The sequence below is a fragment of the Limulus polyphemus genome, unplaced genomic scaffold, assembly GCF_000517525.1.
Source record: "Limulus polyphemus unplaced genomic scaffold, Limulus_polyphemus-2.1.2 Scaffold7705, whole genome shotgun sequence".
Classification (NCBI taxonomy): Eukaryota; Metazoa; Arthropoda; class Merostomata; order Xiphosura; family Limulidae; genus Limulus; species Limulus polyphemus.
Genome location: NW_013673315.1, coordinates 6,704 through 27,557, shown reverse-complemented (window position 1 = coordinate 27,557; position 20,854 = coordinate 6,704). Strand labels below are relative to the sequence as shown.

Below are 20,854 nucleotides of genomic sequence, written 5' to 3'. Positions count from 1 at the left end.
GTATCAGAGTAACTGCTGTGTACACCTTGCAACATTGTAAGTATCAGAGTAACTGTTGTGTGCACATTGTTACATTGTAAGTTTCAGATTAACTGTTGTGTGCACATTGCTATATTGTAAGTATCAGAGTAACTGCTGTGTGCACATTGCTACATTGTAAGTATCAGAGTAACTGTTGTGTGCACATTGCTACATTGTAAGTATCAGAGTAACTGCTGTGTACACCTTGCTACAGTGTAAGTATCAGAGTAACTGCTGCGTACATCTTGCTACATTGTAAGTATCAGAGTAACTGTTGTGTGCACATTGCTACATATTGAAAATGAAGAGCAGCAAGCTAGTATGTCACACCTTACAAAAATCAACGCGAGTTTTAATACTTTTCTAAAATGTAAATAAATAAACATTTATATTTTTAGTCGTGAAACGGCATAAATAATATTATCCCTGTATGGTTGGCTATTTTTTTTTGCTTGTTTTTATATATACCAATTAGGGTTTGAAACCACAGAGCCTAGTACTAGTGCGCCCTCTAGTGCTACTTCTACAATAATATCAGAAACTACCACAGCTGAACTAAGTAACACTTCCTCACTTCTCTACTTTAAATTTTCTGTTGAAATCACGGAAGACATCGAAGTTACATTTCCGCAAGATGGTTGCAGTTTCATCAATGCCAGTACCCTTGACCCCTGTGTCTTTCAACTGAATAAAGCAGAGGAAATGTTTGGAGTGTACTCGTGGGGTTTGAACTCAGGTGACAACGCTCTCTGGATTGGAGGACCAGCCGTTGACGGAACCAACAATTTTGAAGGTAAAGTCTAGATTAAAAGTTATCTGTGTTAAAAACAAGCTACACAGAAAAGTATGTCATTTTAAGTTTTAAATTCAAGTTTTTCACGTATCTCTTCCATCTAGATCTTCAAACGTTCAGATATTTTAATAATGATAAATTGAACTTTTATCGGTCATTATTTTTGAAATATATAAATAATTCAACTCTAAAACAAGAAAAAGAAGTGAAATATTTCCACTCATATATGTTATATCTTTAATTTAGCCAGAGACTGCAAATGATATTTTAATTAATTTGCAGTTATGTAAGCACAGAAACAGTTATCTTACACATTGTTTAAATAAAGAAAATTCATATCACTTCCGTTATTTGCCCCTTCCATTTCCTTAACTTACAGTTATGTAAGCACAGAAACAGTTATCTTACACATTGTTTAAATAAAGAAAATTCATATCACTTCCGTTATTTGCCCCTTCCATTTCCTTAACTTACAGTTATGTGTTGTCCTAAACTATAAAATTTTAGCTTAATACACGAGTACAATTTATTCGAAATATTGAAATTTATTAGCCAATATTAGGACATTTAGTTTTTAATGGAAATGTTATAAACATTGTCCTTATTTCTTACTTTTGCTGAATGTAGGTTTATGCTATAAAATATTTTAACTAATTGTCTATAAATGAATATATGTTAGCCATATATTTTTAACAGCTTAAGAACAGCTGAATGTAGGTTTATGCTATAAAATATTTTAACCAATTGTCTATAAATGAATATATGTTAGCCATATATTTTGAACAGCTTAAGAACAGCTGAATGTAGGTTTATGCTATAAAATATTTTAACTAATTGTCTATAAATGAATATATGTTGGCCATATATTTTGAACAGCTTAAGAACAGCTGAATGTAGGTTTATGCTATAAAATATTTTAACTAATTGTCTATAAATGAATATATGTTGGCCATATATTTTGAACAGCTTAAGAACAGCTGAATGTAGGCTTATGCTATAAAATATTTTAACTAATTGTCTATAAATGAATATATGTTGGCCATATATTTTGAACAGCTTAAGTTTTTCTTATCCGTAACTTATTAGTACTCATTAACGACTACAGTAGTTACAGATGAGTTAGATAGCAACTTTACAGAGTTTTCGGTTTCAACTATTAAGTAGTTTATGCGTAGCGTAGTGAAACTAGCTTCTATTACTTAGGTGGATATGCTTTCGTCGATCTATCAGTGATCGGGGACGAAACAAGAAACTTATCAAATAAGGCATGGTTACCATCTGCGTTACTCGCGCCCAGTGACGCAGAAGGAAGTGTTTGACGTTTCAGTACAGCATGAAGGGACTTAACGTACTTGGTCTAAGAGTGATGTTGTACGATGATTTTAACCAAAACACTTATGCATTGTGGGAAAAATCGGATACTACGCAAGGAAGGTGGGAAGATGGAAAAGCAACCTTTACCTCTGATCACTTCTATCGGGTAAATCTTATTGTTTACCGTGTTATTTACTTTTTTTTTAGATTTAAAAGTGATTTAATCCAGTTTTCTTTAGTATCTTTAGTTTGAAATCGACCTTTATGAGATTGTGATTACTTTGAACAGTAAATACTAGGAACTATATTCCAAATGTAATGTCACAACGTTTAAAATCAAAAATGCCCAAAAATAAAAGCTAATAAAGCTAATAATACTCGTTAAGTATTTATAACATAACTTTTAACGCAGTATGCGTATCTTCGCAAACTTTGGCAGACTTTTGGAAAATATTACAAATCATTGGTACACAAAAATTCAGATTTTTTTTAATGAATTATTTTTACTGAAGATTTGTTTGTGAATATATCGAGTCTGTTTTGTTACTAGTCCGAGTGCAAAGTGATTTTCATGTTATGATTAAAAATAATATTCTTCGTACAAAAAATCTTAAATTTCATTTTATAATCTCTAAAAACCTTCTAAATATATTTCACACGTTCTTTTACAGTAAACATTATATTTTATCTGTTATTGTCTCTACCATTTAAGATTGGTCAATTTGACCGACTTCGTAACCACTGAAAAAAAAATCGAAATAAATCTAGATTGCCCTATTTTTCTAGAATGACTTCAAATTGTAACATGAAACTACGTTTGTTTATTCTAAGTAGCTTTAAACTCATAAGAGTATACATCTATATATACTTAAATGTTATTGTTTTATTGCCCTTTGAACCGTGTCTAACTAATATGGCGCAGTAAAAGGTGCTCGTGCAGAGAGGGTTCAAACATGAAGAATTCTAGTATAACTGTTTTGGATTATAGTAACACTATACTTTTATTCACAAAGTTAATGTACATTTGTGGTGAAAATTATCTATGAATTACCAACAGTCATTTGCATGTTGGAATTTAGACCAATTGGTGTTGACAATTACATGTAACGTTAATTAATACTATGTGTTATTGTTTATAAAGAATGTAATATTCACCGAGACAGTCGAAATCATTGTTCCTCGCATAGAGAGAGTTAAATTAGCTAACTAAATGTTACATAAAAAATTATGTATGTTTTATACCCAGGAAAGAAGTTTATAAAATGACTTCAATGAAGCTGTTGCAATCGGCAAGGTTATCTAGTTCAACTAGAAGAAACTAACACTTCACGTTCTGGGTAACAAGTCAGGTGGAGATTTCAGTGGCTGATGTACTATTCTTTGCTTTGTTCTAGATCATATTCGAAGCTTTACCTGTAGACCAAGAACTGGACAGGAGAGGATACGCAGCTGTGGACAGTATAACACTGACCAACGGACCATGTCAAGGTAGTTAATGTTTAGAGCTTTTTTACTGCCCCCAATGGCTTAGCGATGTCTGTTTTTTTTACGATAAAAATTGGATTTTGATATCCGTGGTGGGCACAGGACAAATAGCCTATTATGTAGCTTGACGTTTAACAACAAGTGAACAAACTTTGCTTACTAATTTACAAAATAAAAATAATTTGGATAAATGGATAAATATTCTCAATCTATCGTGTGTTTCATTGGATAAGTGGGTAAATATTTTCAATCTATCGTGTGTTTCATTGGATAAGTGGGTAAATATTTTCAATCTATCGTGTGTTTCATTGGATAAGTGGGTAAATATTTTCAATCTATCGTGTGTTTCATTGGATAAGTGGGTAAATATTCTCAATAGATTGAAAATATTTATCCACTTATCCAATGAAACACACGATAGATTGAAAATATTTACCCACTTATCCAATGAAACACACGAGAGATTGAAAATATTTATCCACTTATCCAATGAAACACACGAGAGATTGAGAATATTTACCCACTTATCCAATGAAACACACGAGAGATTGAAAATATTTACCCAGTTATCCAATGAAACACACGAGAGATTGGGAATAATTATCCACTTATCCAATGAAACACACGAGAGATTGAAAATATTTACCCACTTATCCAATGAAACACACGAGAGATTGAAAATATTTACCCACTTATCCAATGAAACACACGAGAGATTGGGAATAATTATCCACTTATCCAATGAAACACAAGATAGCTCGTGTGTTTCATTGGATAAGTGGGTAAATATTCTCAATCTCTCGTGTGTTTCATTGGATAAATGGATAAATATTCCCAATCTCTCGTGTGTTTTATTTAGTGTTCCATGTACAGTAAGATATGCATTATAACATCATAGCACTCTGGTTTCAGCCAGGACAGTGCAAACAAGAACACAGTGCAACTTCCACGTGTCATCATAACAGCAGAAGTAAAATATTATAACGTATTTGGTAATCAATGAAACAGACTTGAAAGTTCTAAGTTCATAAAAAAAAATAGTGATCTCACATATTTAGGATTTTACTTTTTTGTAGGCGCTAAGATTTTTTGTTTCACATCTATTTACAATAAATATAAGTGTATAGTTCAGTAGTCTCCTTCTTGCTCGTAAGGAGAATTAGACAGAGGAAAGTATACTTGAAAGGCGTCGTTATTGAACTGCGTCTGTCTAAGAAGTGTTTGGATAACGTTTTGCGCTGCCAGTGTAGATCTTCATCAGGTCGAAACGCTGGCAGCTCGAAACGTCGTCCAAAATCTTCTTAGATGCAGTTCAATAACAAGGCCCACGTTAACTGAAAGTTGTTGGAAGATTTCCCAACATTACACACTTAGGATCAAATTAAATATCTTATTTTCTTCGCCTATATTACACCGTGACTGTGTGTTTGGAATTAAGCACAAAGCTACACAATGGGCTATCTGTGCTCTGTCCACCACGGGTATCGAAACCCGGATTATAGCGTTGTAAGTCCGCAGACATACCGTTGTGCCACTGGGGGGGGGAGGGCTTATTACACCGTGACTCATCATAATCGGGCGGATGTTAAAAACTTGTTAATTGTCTGTGGATTTTTTATACCTTGATCAAGTACATTACACCGTGACTCATCATAACCGGGCAGATGTTAAAAATTTATTACTTACTTATCTGTGTATGTTTACATCTTTAACGAGTATATCATACCGTGTCTTATCATTGTTTGTTTGTTTGTAGTTAAGCACAAAGCTACACAAAGGGCTATCTGTGCTCTGCCCACCACGGGTATCGAAACCCGGTTTTTAGCGTTGTAAGTCCGCAGACATGCCGCTGTGCCACTGGGGGGCGACTTATCATTACTAGATAGATGTTGGAAATATCTGACTTACAGGATTTCTGTACATTTTTAAATCTTGTTAAAGTGTTATACCGTTGCTCATTATTTGGTAATTTGTAGGTTCTCTAAGTAAAATATAACTTTAATAGAATTGAAGTTTTCATAGCCAGATGAGGATTTTACAAAAAAAAAAAAATGTTAGCTATTTTATGGAAAGGAAGTCTAAGAAAAATTTAAAATTTTATTAATAAATTATTTTTTGAATTATTTTGTAGGGGACTGTTCTTTCGAGAAAGATTTATGTAGTTTTAAAAACGTTGACAAAGAAGATGACTTTGACTGGACGCTCGATAGAGGGAGCACTAGTACGATTACGGGTCCAAAGAGAGACCACGGGAGTACCATTACCAGAGGGCGCACTGGTAAGCAGTGTTTTTCTATTATCATTAGTGGCTGTTATGTTTTATATGGTTTTTATTTGGAATCTTGAATGTAGCAGTATTATCCACGCACAATACGCTAATTCTACTTGCAGAACTTTCTCTACAAAATTCATTTGTAGACAACACTTCCATCTTTTATATTTTTAACATATTCTGAGATTAAATTTTTGTCATATATATTTCTTCAATTAAATTATCTTCAGTTATACACTCTTTTGATATTTTGAAACATTCTTCTGATAATTGAGGAATTTGTTTCATTTGCCCCTTTCCCAGATTTAGTAACCATTCAGTGAACTCTTGGTGTCCAACTCCAGTTCTTATATTTCGTTTATATTGTCAGTATTGTATTCATATTTCGACTGTTGTAGAGCAAGATACGTGTCTAACAACTGGAAGCACTTGCCTGTGCCTGAAATCTCCCCCCAAATACAATAATTTTGTTTCCAAACAGCTTATTTCTTCTGGTGATGTTTCTAAGCAGCCTGGTGGTGAGAGCGTTAGGCTCCTCGTCACCGAACATGATCGCCTTTAAGGTGTCGGTTAATCTCATTATTCGTTGGTCAAAGAGTAGTCCAAGAGTTGGCGGTGTCTATCACTTCTAAACTAGGGACGGCTAGCGCAGATAACCCTCCAGTAGCTTTGCGGGAAATTCAAAACAAGTCAAACGTCCCTATGTCGTCTATTTCAGACATATAAGGCAATTCTTTCTGTCATCAACGTTTCATCCCATAAAATTAGAGTATTATTTTTCATCAATGCTTACTGTTTGTTGTAATACTTGAAACAGGATTTTATAAAAGAGGCACTGGAAATTTAAACGTGGGGTGAATTGTTCTAATTCCTGGTGGTAAATTGGCAGCCATTCCGGTCCAGGCAACTGGTAAAATTATTTTTGTTGCCCTTTTAGTTTATACATTAAGCACTTGTACATGAATATTTTCCTTCTGGTCCGTCTATACCTGAATGAAGAGTAAGGGGTTATGGTGAACGAACTTATATGTGATGTAAATGGAGAGACATTGTATCATTGTAATATTTTCTCCCAAAATAATTTCTTTGGCCACAACTTCTTTAATTTCTTCTTCATCGAATATATCTTCTCTGGTCGGAAGTAACTAGGTCATGACGAATATATCTTCTCTGGGCGGAAGTAACTAGGTCATGACGAATATATCTTCTCTGGGCGGAAGTAACTAGGTCATGACGAATATATCTTCTCTGGGTGGAAGTAACTAGGTCATGACGAATATATCTTCTCTGGGCGGAAGTAACTAGGTCATGACGAATATATCTTCTCTGGGCGGAAGGTCATGATTACGAATCATTTTTAAATTCGTCCTAAATGTTTTTGGATTTTCTGAATCACAGAAATCAAATACATAAACAAAACCTAACTCGGTTGATTTGGCACCTTAAAAGTTGCAGCTTACTCGAGGCATCTTTTCCATTCTGCGTCATCTTCAAAAAGATTTAATTCTTTAGCTGCTTTTCTAAAAGTAGAACATATCCTTCCATTAACGGTATTCAAATCCCTGTATAAAATAGCTCTATTCACATATAATAAAAGATAATATAATTTGTGTTGTATATAGGCAACCTCGTTTTCATTTCATCCAAGCCTTACTGGATTTTTACCACACTTAGTGATTCGATATTTTCATATATGAGACATTATTTGCAGAAGGATCTCTTTGATTTAGCTAACATAATTATGGTATACAATTAGCCACGTATTTCAAATTCAAAATGGGCGTAAAGCACCTTCCGGTGTACTAACAAATCTCGAATCAAAAATTTATTTATTTATTTCCATTCAAAATGTTCTGTTAGAATTTATTATTTAATTTGAACGTTTGCCCAATCATAAACCTTGTAAACATACCTTATAGCTTTAAAACTTCAACAAACTTCAACATTAATAAGGGCATTGTATTTTAAGCATAAAAATGGGATGTATGGCACGATCCAATGATTATCCATTTCTAATTTTTTTCCTTCGACTTCAACTTAATTTTGTCCCATCATTTCGTCTCTTGTATGAAAGATATCCGTTTATATTTGCAATTACGTTTTCTACATAATTATTAAGAAATTTTCGGATAATTTTTTATTATCCATATGTACTGAGAATGGATATATTTCACCACATCTTAACAATAATAATTTCTGCTGTGTGTAGGCGTGTTTTTCTCCTGTTCTGCGCTCATCATTTTCTCTGAAAAGTGCAGAATCATTCAGAGAATGTATTTCAGAGTCCGAGCCCAATTGTAGAGTTCAACATTTAAAGTATCAAGTATTGATGGATATTTTCGAAGAACATTGCAACCGGACACAGTTCTCTCCTTTCTCTTTTTGCTTTATGTTTTTCTTCATCTTCCACCTTAAGTGATATGTGGACTGGTTGTATGGTTGTAATCACATGTAAGAGTTTTAAAGAAGATCTTTATCTATTTTTATCATTTTCTGGTACCCCCCAGTGGGACAGCGGTAAGTCTAAGGACTTACAATGCTAAAATCGGGGATTCGATTCCCCGTGGTGGACACAGCAGATATTCCAACGTGGCTTTGTTCCTGAACAAACAAACATTTTCTGGTCTTTTAAAAATACTTCTGTGTCCACAAAAAATACCAACTGCCATATTTGTTTTCATTTTCTTCTTTGTTAACTGCACCAAAGTAATGGATTCTGAAGCAAAATAGACTTTAGGACATTCATGATGAGTATACATTGAAGTAAACACACTAGAGTTGGTAAGGTTCCTAACTTGATGTAATTATCCTTTTATTGTATTGTCGTAGTAGAGTTGGCACTCTTATTGGTTATAAGGATACATTTCCATGGTACCAGCATCGCTTATAGCGACTACTGGTCTTAAAGTAGAATGCAAGACAATGCTGGCACACAAAAGTAACAGTTCCTATGTTAACGTGAAGGCACTTTTGTTCCCTGAAATCTCATGAAGACCTTTTAAATACTGTTGACCATAAGACCTTTTAAATACTGTTGACCATAAGACCTTTTAAATACTGTTGACCATAAGATCTTTTAAATACTGTTGACCATAAGACCTTTTAAATACTAAATCTCATGAAGACCTTTTAAATACTGTTGACCATAAGACCTTTTAAATACTGTTGACCATAAGACCTTTTAAATACTAAATCTCATGAAGACCTTTTAAATACTGTTGACCATAAGACCTTTTAAATACTGTTAACCATATTTGATTCCCCTTTTCATCTTTATCAAAGTTGAGGTAAGGTGGTAAGGTTTGTAATAATGATGTTTAAAGTATGGAACCACTGATTAAGCCATAAAAAATTAAAAATGAATTTAGAAATAAAAAGTTAATTAATTTACTCGAAAAGCTTTTTTTTCTTATTTAGAAGCATTGGATCCTTTCCTTTAAGTTTTTCATTTCGTCCAACTTTATTTTAAGGCTTTATTATATAATTTTCGTATCATTGGACGGATCACAAAGAGGTAGCTCGTCTTTTTTTTCGACATATTCATTGTGTACGTTTCGTATTTTAGAATCTTCGTGTAAAAACGAGGATTAATTTTTCTTTTACAGTTGTTTTTATAAATATTAACCTAAATGCCAAGTTTCATTTAAAAATTTGATTTAAATAATAAATAACGATTAAAAGAATGTTAAATAAAATAATATTAAAGAAAAAATCTAATTTTATTTCTGTTTCTTAAGGATGCATAAATGAAGTCTGCAAGCACGTTTTCAAAATAAACAAACAAACACAAACGTAGCAGTATAATTAAATAAAAAAGCATCAATAATGAGATTTTTCTTTGAAATAGACATTTTGATAAGACGAACCACGTTTGTATTATATGTTCTACAGGCTTAACATTAAGCCTAAATTCGTTTCAAATGTTAAGTGATATCTTAATAGTGTCCATAATGCTGATAACTTGCATAAAAATTATTCGTAGAAATTCTTTCCGAGAAACTTCAGTGATACAAGTCTTTTCTTAAATAAAACTAGTTTATTCTTTCTCAATTCAACTTTGCAATACACTTAATTTCCACAGTCACTTTCACTTAAACACACGCTATAATTCACAACGAATGATTCACGCTCTTTACTTACTACCGTGCTTGATTCAATTGTCCGTCTCTATCTCTGCCTGTCTGCAATTCCAGTTCCGATTGATTGTCGGGCTTATATGTATTAGAATACAGCACATCTAGCAAACACTCGAGCATTCACGAACCTTCTAGATACTCATTACGTGTTACCAGAGTCACGTGACTTCCGCTGTCGTAACAATACTTTCTTGAAGTTGAACTTGCTTAAGCCTCGCAGAATATAGCCTATATAACATTACAAGAGTATTAGTAGATGGAGTTCTGTGACTATAATGATGGTATAGGCCCAAACTAGAATGTTATGTCAACTTCTGTTTACAATTTTTTAAAGAATTGCATAGACTTTACATTAAGCCTAGATCTGAAGTATAAGAAATGAGGATAGACTGCTACTATGAAGAATTTCGGTTTTTCATAATGCTTGAAAATAAATGTTTCCCGCTCACTTAGACTAAATGTGATAAACTTGTTACGCGTTCTTCAATGCAGCACTGCATAGTGATAGATGTAACTGTCCGTTTATTTAATCAAATGAATCGACGTTAATGTGAATATATTAAGGGGTAACTGAATGGAAAGTTAAAGAAAACGATTAGACAGCAGAAATAAAAGTAGTCGAAATATAGCTTAAACGTTTCTTTGACTTTCCCTCACACGTAGCCAGTAACTCCCCTGAACCTTCTATACGTTTTTCATATTTCATGACAGAAAAACAACATAATTTTACGACAGCAGAAGTCGCGTGATGCTAGTAGCATGCGCGCTGGAGTTTCTGGAAGGATTATGAATTATCGAGAGGCCTGAGTTTCTTCGAGGCGCCATCTTTTTTAGTATATAAGCCTGGCAATTGCATAGTTAGATAGATAAAAAAAAAGTATATGTAACTACTAACTTGTTAAATGGCAGTATATATTTCAACTAAATCAGCTCAGGGAATTTGAGGGTATATCATCTGCTGATGGCGCCCCCATAACTTGCAAACAAAAAAAAAAGTTAGATAGATATAGAGATAAATAATTGAGTCAAGCGAACAGTAGGCACCGTAAGTAAAGTGTGTGAACCGCTGTGATTTATAGCGTGTGTTATAAAGGTTAAGTTTAAAGTGACTGTGGAAATTCTGTGTACTAAAAAGTTGTATCGAGAAAGAATAAACTAGTTTTAATTAAGAAAGGACTTGTATCGCCGAAGTTCCTCGGAAATAATTTATATCTGAAATTAACAAAGGAGCAGATGCGTAACAATAATTTCAAAATGAGAGAACCTTTAGTGGAATATATTCCTTTTGTGATTACTCGTTTATTTGTTTTTTCTCTAACTAACCGTTTAAGGGAAGAGAATACTTAAAAATTATATGTAAGTATTATCTTTAATCATAAAAAGTCAATTCACATTATTTCAGAAAGTACAAGGCAGTCATTGTATTGATATTTTGTCATCTGAGTAATAACACAAATAACTGAAACTTCTGGGTTCGTAAGTCTTATCATCTTAGTCATCCTACTGCGTTGAATGATGACATGGTTTATTTTTTCATGGCATAAAAATAGTGTGTTTGCACTGTTAATGAAATTAATTCATCATGGGTATTAATTACGAAGAAGTGCTAGGTTTTTACTGTTTAATTTTAAATTCTTTTCACTTTCAGTTTTCGAATGATGTTTGAATGTTACTGGTTATTTATTATATTTCATGCAATCGTCAGAGGGTCCATGGTTCCCGTCCCGTTACTACAAAAACTGCGCTTTGCACTTTAGGAGAGAGACTGCATTATAAGACTGCACTATTCGATTGTTTTAGATAAATAACTGGTGTTGGGTGTTGTTGTTCACCAGATGTCTTTCCCTCTAGTCTATCACTTCAATATACCCCTCAAGTAACTTTGCATGAAAATGCAACAAACAACAATTACTGTTGAATAGCTGCCTTCCCTTTAGTCTAACAGATTAAAATATGGCACGGCTAATGCATACGTCTTTATCTGGTTTTGCGCAAATATTCAAACAAACTATACAAACTAGAAATAATTCAAAGAAATTAGGTAGCAAATAAGAAATCAGAGTATCCAGAATTAAGTTGGAAATCAAAACTTACAATGTATTGCTCTCTTAATACACCTCTTTATTAAATCAATGGTCTAATCCGATTTTGTGAACGATGGTAATACGAACATTGTTTACTGATATTTCACTAAAACCAGCATTTTTTTTCCCCATTTTCAGGTAGTTATGCTTACATAGATTCGTCTTTCCCAAGAAAACCTGGAGACCGAGCCCAACTGTGGAGTACAACATTGACAGTCCCAAGTATATATAACTTTTGTTTATTAAAAACTTAGTCATCATTCAACTCAATTTTAACCCTATATACGTTCAGCATCTACACATTTGGTTTCATAAGGAATTTACAGCCATTTGAGAATGCAGTGCTATCGGACAGTATGAAATTCACAGTCTCTCGAGTATTAGGTTTTCTACAAGGTAAGGTTACCACTTCATGCACAATTAAAATTAAACCGCTAAGAAATGCAATAAATAATGGAACTCATAATGGCTTACAAAAATAATAAAATAAAAACTTATAGAAAGTTCACGATGAGCGAGTTAATTACGAGTTGATGTAGTAGGTACAATTCGCTTAACAGGAATCTAACTAGCTTTGTCCTTCGTTAATCACCAGCCACACATGCCGAGTTTTCCACGATGACGTTAGGTAATGTTTTCGTAAAAGTATTAATGTCCAATGAAAATCCACTGAAGTTAAATGATTTGTAATGTTCGAACTTTGTAAATGCTCTTGGTCAAATATCTGAAGTTTTCCGATTGATAAGCGTTATAATAATCACAGTTATAGCTTCCGAAGTTCATAGCACACTGACTATAACAAACTATTAATAAATTCTACTTTTTTGGCGCGTCGAGTTAGTTATATTTATAGGCGTGTGGAGGCTTTCTCGAATTTTCAACTTTACGTAACAATACAGGCGCTAACACTAGCATTTACGCACACACATATTGTTGATTCTTACACTCGAGAATCTTCTACAACTTTGGAGAATAGGCGGGAGTTTCGCTATACATATTTAACACTATAAGCTATGTATGTTTCTAAATATAAATTTATTCTAAACAAATATCGATATTAAAGTAAGTATATAATAACAAATCCGTCACAACCAGTGGAATTTTTATCTCTGATGTCAGGGTATAATTATGACTGAAAGATTATTAACAACTACTCTTTCACTCAACAAGATTAGCAAACGATGTAGAGCCAATGAATACAACATTTCAAAGAAGGGATTCTTCAATATTCTCTATAGAAGAAGGAATATTTGCATATCAGAATGTTTGGGACAGTAAAACGCTTCAAAAACCATATCCTAAGCCTATCCAGTACCAATCATCTAAACAAACAAACATTGTAATGAAGCTGAAGTTGTATCCTAGTTCTCTTAACGAGATAATAAAGAAGAATCTCAAGTTGACAAAGGCTCACAAACCAAAATATTAAAAGGTTCCAGGTACGTATTAATCAATGATAGTTTTTTACGAGAAAGATGATGAAAGAGACTGAAATCATAGCAATTTCGTTCGACCTGATCTACTTGTTGTAGACTATTTTGTTTTTAAACATGATAATGGTACTAGATGTCCTCATTTAGTGAAGAATACGTTAATGTGTAATTTAAGCCATTTCCTCTTGTATTATGTACTTAATATTTACCCGTTTAAATTTAATGTGTAATTTTATTTCAGAGAATAAATCGAACACATTAAGTAAATATTTAAACCAAGTACATAATTCTTGTTTTATGTTACACACAAGGAAACACGTTTTACCCTGTTATAATGACTGCTTGAAATGTAAAGTGCTGGAACAGTAGGAGAAAACACGTGCTAGTATGTAGCTCACAACTCTAGATTACCTACTGAATGACCTGTATATTCAAGGGAAAAATTAGCTCTCGTTTCAGTGGGATACAGAGGAATAGTTGAACAAGTACATACATGTGGTATGTAACCTTAGTCTTAGTCTTAGATTCAAGATTGTTGCATACTACTTAAATCCTATTCATCTGGACGTTAATAATGTAGAAAAAAATATTCCGGAATATATACGAATCTACACACAGTAAAACCTGGCAGTTTTAACCTTCTCCATACTTATCTCAAGCCCTTTCTCAATCTAAATAATTACTTTAAAGGTTAATCTTAAGTGTTGTAGTTTTCATGATAATCTCCAGAGATAACACACAAGATAACATGACACTTCAACAGCCAACAAACTAAGTTAATAATAACTTTAAAGGCTAATCTTAAGTGTTGTAGCTTTCATGATATTCTCCATATATAACACACAATATAACATGACACATCAACAGACAACAAACTAAGTTAATAATAACTTTAAAGGCTAATCTTAAGTGTTGTAGCTTTCATAATAATCTCCATAGATAACACACAAGATAACATGACACTTCAACAGACAACAAACTAAGTGAATAATAACTTTAAAGGCTAATCTTAAGTGTTGTAGCTTTCATGATAATCTCCATATATAACACCCAAGATAACATGACACTTCAACAGACAACAAACTAAGTTAATAATAACTTTAAAGGCTAATTTTAAGTGTTGTAGCTTTCATAATAATCTCCATATATAACACGATTATCATGAAAACTACAACACTTAAGATTAGCCTTTAAAGTTATTATTAACTTAGTTTGTTGTCTGTTGAAGTGTCATGTTATCTTGTTCCATATATAACACACAAGATAACATGACACTTCAACAGCCAACAAACTAAGTTAATAAGAACTTTAAAGGCTAATCTTAAGTGTTGTAGTTTCATTATAATCTCCAGAGATAACACACAACATAACATGACACTTCAACAGACAACAAGCTAAGTTAATAATAACTTTAAAGGCTAATCTTTAGTGTTGTAGCTTTCATAATAATCTCCAGAGATAACACACAAGATAACATGACACTTCAACAGCCAACAAACTAAGTGAAATAAAGACGAATACAAAAACTTAACACAATAGAAAACTATATAAGCTACAGATAAATTGTAACTTGGCACAAACCCAAAACAACTTCAGCAGTTAAATGATGAAATATAAACATAATAAAACAAAAATTACAAAATAAATATATTGAAGAAAACAAACCTCAAAATAAAGACGAAAATAAAAAATGCAGAAATTAACTTAAAACTAAAGTGATAATAATAAAACAATAAGAGTAAAATAAAAAGCGAATGAAATTTAACATAAAGTTAAGATTCAAATTGACCTTAAACTATAATGCTCGGGTCCCGGCATGGCCAACTGAGGCCTAGAACTTTCCACACACTACGATATATTATGATACGATAATACTCAAGAAAAGCTTTAAAGGTTTTAGTAACATGATGCAATAAAACAACAATTGCCAACTTATGATATTCGAACTACACAATGTATGATTCACACAGTTGCGTAAACAAACCTACGATAACCTATCGCTTCTAAAAATAACTAAATATAACACTCACACCATACTTATATTAAAACAGTCCTGTATATCTAACAGTAAGCCCCTCTTCAACAAATATTTACAATATGTTTATACTATATATACAAAGACTGTTTTTGTTTCATGCAAAAAGTCTATTCATACAGTTTGAACTAACATAAGTCCCCTCGACGGCGTCAATGGGGAACCTATTGTACTGGCGGTACAAAACTCACCTCATGATCCTCACACTGTCGATTTTGCACCTATGGATATATGCAAGAGGCTAATGCTCCATCTTGACGATGAACTCCTTCCCGTAGAGTTAGTTCTCGAGTTTCCAGATGGCAAATATGATGGCCAGACACTCATTCAATCACAGAGTAGTTCTTCTCACTACTCAACAGCTGACCAGACACTCATTCAATCACAGAGTAGTTCTTCTCACTACTCAACAGCTGTGGCCAGACACTCTCATTCAATCACAGAGTAGTTCTTCTCACTACCTAACAGCTGGCCAGACACTCTCATTCAATCACAAAGTAGTTCTTCTCACTACTCAACAGCTGGCCAGACATCTCATTCAATCACAGAGTAGTTCTTCTCACTACTCAACAGCTTTCCATTGACGTACATTACTGTAAACAGTCCGTCTTTATGTCCTAGAAGAGGTACTGTTCCAATTCCAATGCCTGATGCATCGGCCTGAAAAATGAACAATTTGTTGAAGTCTGGCATTCTAAGGATTGGCGAGCTTCCTTTTATGTTCTTAAATATTTCTGGAATGTCATTTGTTGTGGTTTTTCCAACTTCACTTTGTTGGGTTAGCCGTTCTTGGTCAGATCAATCGGTGGTGCAGCATAGTTTGGGATAAACGTCCTATAGTATCCTGCTAACTCCAGGAAGGATCTAACTTTCTGCTTGGTCGTCAGAGTTAATACATCTTATATGTGGGTTAGCTTCTTCTCTTCCTTGGCTATCTGTTAGACGCCCATTTGTGTCCAACAAAGTCCAGCATAGAATAGATAATGTAGTACCTAAATGGTCTGATGGTCAAACCTGCTGCCCTGACTCGTCTGAACAGCTCTCAATTTCTTCGGATGATCTCCTCATCTGGCTGTGTGAGTCAGAATGTCAACCACATCATGTTGATGGTTTTGTGCAACATCTTTCTCGTCATATGTTTGAATGTCGATACTGAGTTGACTAATTCAAGTGGCATCCTCTTGAACTAGTAGCATCTGACTGGTGTCACAAAGGCTGTCTTCTCTTTAGATCCTATTTCCATGAGTGTCGGTGTTTTATTTGTGAATAGGGGCTGGGATTTATTTCCAGTAGGTGTCTGTGACTTGTTGGCAATAAATTCAAACAATAAACAGACAGCACACAATCCACTTGTTTTAAAATAATATATTAAAAACAAGTCAAACATATGTACAAAAAGTCTTTCCACTATAGGATATCACAGTTGTATCTAAAACTCGAAATAATTCTCTTTTCTGATCAAAAGTCAACACAGGCTGATTCAATTACTTTGGAATCCAATTGACAAGACAAATTATTTTTCTCTACTCTCTGTTTCTTACTATACGATCTGTTTTAAATTCACTTACATTACCTTATGGGTTACCACAGTTGTATCCAGAACTTTAAGTAATTGCTTTCTTTTCATCAAAGTCCATACAGACGGATTCTATTATTTTAGAACACCCTTTGACAAGACAAATTATTTTTCTTATCTCTGTTGTTACAATAGAGCTGTGAAACACACTATAGATATCACCCATTAAGGTTAACCACTCACACACCAACTAACTTCACGTTTTCTTCCACTTACTAACTTTTTTATATCTTGACTTGGGCTCACTTGGTCGCCAATATATATACATTGGCCAACTGAAGCCTCGAACTTTCTACAAACTATGAGATGGTATGATGTAACAATACTCACAAAGCGAGAAGACTTAGAGGTTTCGAGAAATATGACGTCAATAATACTACAACAATTGAACTACAAACACTACGTACGACTCTCACCGAGTTACATAACAAAATTTATCATAACTAATTACTAATTACATAAATAATTACTTTTAAAACTCTTATTATGAAAACTAAATAATAATTAAATATTAAATCACTAAATAAACTATATGTATATTCAACAATAAGCCTATCTTCAAGAAAAATATTTATAATATTTTTACACTATATACAAAGACTGTTCTCAGTTCATACACTATGTCTCTTCATATAGTCTGAACCAACAATACAATTCCTTGGCCAGTCTCTCCTCGCGTAGAGCCTCCAGTAGGGCTTCATCTTCACAGGATCCCTTGACTTCGTCTTGATCTTGTGTTGCCTGAGGGCTGTCTTTCCTAATCTATCTGTATACTGGCACAGTCTATTTTGTACCTCTTTCTCCTTCTTGCCAGTTATTTCTTCACTTATGTTGACGTCCTTGTATGTCTCATCTCTACCGAGTAGTATTAGGCCTAGTAGGTCTTTGTCTTCTATAACGAAGGCAGTGTCTTCAGATTCTGCTTCTATGATGGCCACACCTGCAATGTTCATCTGTGCCTCAATAACTGCACCCATTAGGTCTTCTTCACTATTAAAGTACATCTTCAACAGATTGGGGTGGTAGCCCTTGGTCATCCCATCCCTTTCACCTTATAGTGCATTTTGTTGACCACTTCCTGTACTGCGAAAGGTCCTTTACACTACTGAGTGAGTTTGTTGTTGGCTGTGGGTAGCAGACATATGACCCTCTTTCTGACCTTGAAATTTCAATCCTTGACCTTCTTGTCATATAAGTACTTCTTACTGCCTTTGATGTGTTTAACTTCACCAGTAGAACTACCTTGATAAGTCCAGTTAAATACTCCTTTCTGGTCCTATGTTTTGTAAGCCTCTTTCTCTTGTGTTCGACTTTCTTTCGGACACTGTCCCAAAGTTTCTGTAGTGACGAGTTTTTCTTCAGTTCCTGTTGACCTACATGCGGGATGTCACTTTTTGATACTTTCAAGAGCTTGATGTCTTGCTTGCTCTTTTTTCCTTAAGCTTTTCTGGTGACTACAGATGCCTCATCAGTCTTATTTCTGTCTGGTTTCTCCAAATTTCTACTACCTGGTATATTTTCAATCGCCAACTCGTATATTGGTGCATTCTTACATATGACCTCAAGGTCTTCTGTATAGTATAGAGTATCCACCTGTATATTTGCTATGGGAAACTTTCTCACTGTCCCGTCAATTAGCACACAAAAACATACCTCGCCTGTCATCTGGCCATCAGATACTAGATTGGTTCTTATTGCTACACCATATATACTGCACTCAGTGTCTTGATGTTTGTCACATACTCCAATCACTGCTGGACTGTTGACCTCCCCCCCCCCCACTTTGCTAATTTCATCTGAACATTATTCTGATCAATCATGGAAATGGCTCTTCCTTCTTGTAGTAAATCTGACATGTTTTATTGATTAAGTTTCTTCTGGCAGCAGCACCCATGGTGATAGTCACTCTTTCTTTGTTTCTTGCCAGCACCATCTGGCCATCTAGCTGCTTTATGATGAGATTTCTGTTATTGTTTGTTGGTTATGGAGTTGCACTCATTTGCAATGTGCCCTGCTTTATAACAAATATTGCATCTCTTCTCCCTTCTGTCTATTAACCTTCTGTCACCTTTGGTAAACTCCTGCATCTGGTCAGCCACCCCTGGTTTCAAATTTAACTGGATATTCTTGGACTTGCCAATTATACTACCTCCGCGGGCTTCCATATACTGTCCTGCCAGCTTGACCATCTTGTCCACATCTTTTGGTGCTCTCTCTTTGATGAACAGTGATATGTCAGGAAGGCACGTTATCATGAACTGTTCATGTATTAATAAATCTGCCAGTCCCTAAAACCTACTGTCACACTCGACCATGTCAGTCCATCTTGTATGACCGTAGACATGCCACAAACTGAAATACATTTTCTCCAGTGTCACGTTTGACTACTATGAACTTTCAACGAAAACCTTCCTTAGTAAGTTCATAGCGTTTTAGCAAGGCCACTTTTAACTTGTCAAAAAAGTCCATGGTATCTTCTGACGTCACGCCTGCATAGGCTTGTTGACCTTTTCCTGTGAAAAGTGGGCTGAGACAGACTGCCCAGTCGCCTTTGTCCCAGTTCTGACTTTGGGTGAATCTTTCATATCTCTCCAGGAGAGTATCCATGTCATCTTTCTGTTCATCAAGTTTGGATCAGCTGGCCCTGACTCCATTGTCATTCTTGAGTCCATCTTCTTTCTGTTGGGTGAGCATTGCAATCTCAATTTGTGCTCTTATTCTCTTTGTTTCCAGTCTCTCCTCTCTCTCCTTTCTCAATTTGTTCTCTTATTGTTTCTATTTTCAGTCTCTTTTCTATCTCATCTTTCTTCTTTCAGTCTTTCTTCCTTTCTTCTCTGTCTATGCTCATACCTCTCTAGATCTTGTTGTTGTTTGACAAACTCTCTTAAATCACCATCTTTAAGCCCAACAACAAACAGTCATATCATCAATACGTAGGTAATAAATTCAATACGGGCCTATTACAATAAGTGTCTTCTGTCAGTTGTTTTTACAAAATTGAAAACAAACAAACAAACGCAATTTGTCATTAGTTAGATAGAACAGGTTATAGCAGGATATCTCGACAACAGCTTTGAATTTTTTTCTGCTTGTACTATTAAATTTTTTGTTTTTGATTCTTTTCTTCTCTGAAGGTGATTCGGCGGGTTTGTGCTTACAGTTCTGGACATCCCTCTATGGAGTTGGTATCGGCGCCTTGCGTATTTTCTTATACGATGATTCTACAGGTACCATAGGAAGCGCCATCTGGGAACTTACGAGTGGTACTCCAGCTGCAGATCGGTGGTATAAAGGAGAAATCACCTTATCAAATCCTTCTCCCTTCAAGGTGGGTTCATTTAGCCACAGTGTTCTATGTTACTATTTACTAATTGTAAATGTTATTGTCTAACCCACAGCATAACTTAGGCAACAAGCTTCGTGGCAGTTATTTTTTTTTTACAATAAATATATAATTACAATGTGGAATAAACCGGATTAAGATCTAACGTTCATACCAGCTTACAGAACCCAAAAACACTGATATGATGGGTTAAAGACAGTTCAGTGTGTCATCAACAGCAGGATTTAATTTTAAAACACTGGTATGATGGGTTAAAGACAGTTCAGTGTGTCATCAACAGCAGGATTTAATTTTAAAACACTGGTATGATGGGTTAAAGACAGTTCGGTGTGTCATCAACAGCAGGATTTAATTTTAAAACA

The 20,854-nt window shown here is 34.3% G+C and overlaps 1 protein-coding gene across 1 annotated transcript in view; it reads left to right on the top strand.

The window, feature by feature from the left end:
* Positions 1-562: 562 nt before the first annotated feature.
* The window catches only part of LOC111089873 (MAM and LDL-receptor class A domain-containing protein 1-like), a gene marked incomplete at its 3' end in the record, with an annotated part of 25,714 nt that continues 5,422 nt past the window's right edge, over positions 563-20,854 (top strand). The window contains exons 1-6 of the mRNA XM_022403108.1: positions 563-814; positions 2,018-2,294; positions 3,523-3,616; positions 5,745-5,891; positions 12,244-12,327; positions 20,284-20,477. Coding sequence (XP_022258816.1) covers positions 2,148-2,294; positions 3,523-3,616; positions 5,745-5,891; positions 12,244-12,327; positions 20,284-20,477 — 666 coding nt within the window. The remainder of the gene's footprint in view (positions 815-2,017; positions 2,295-3,522; positions 3,617-5,744; positions 5,892-12,243; positions 12,328-20,283; positions 20,478-20,854) is intronic.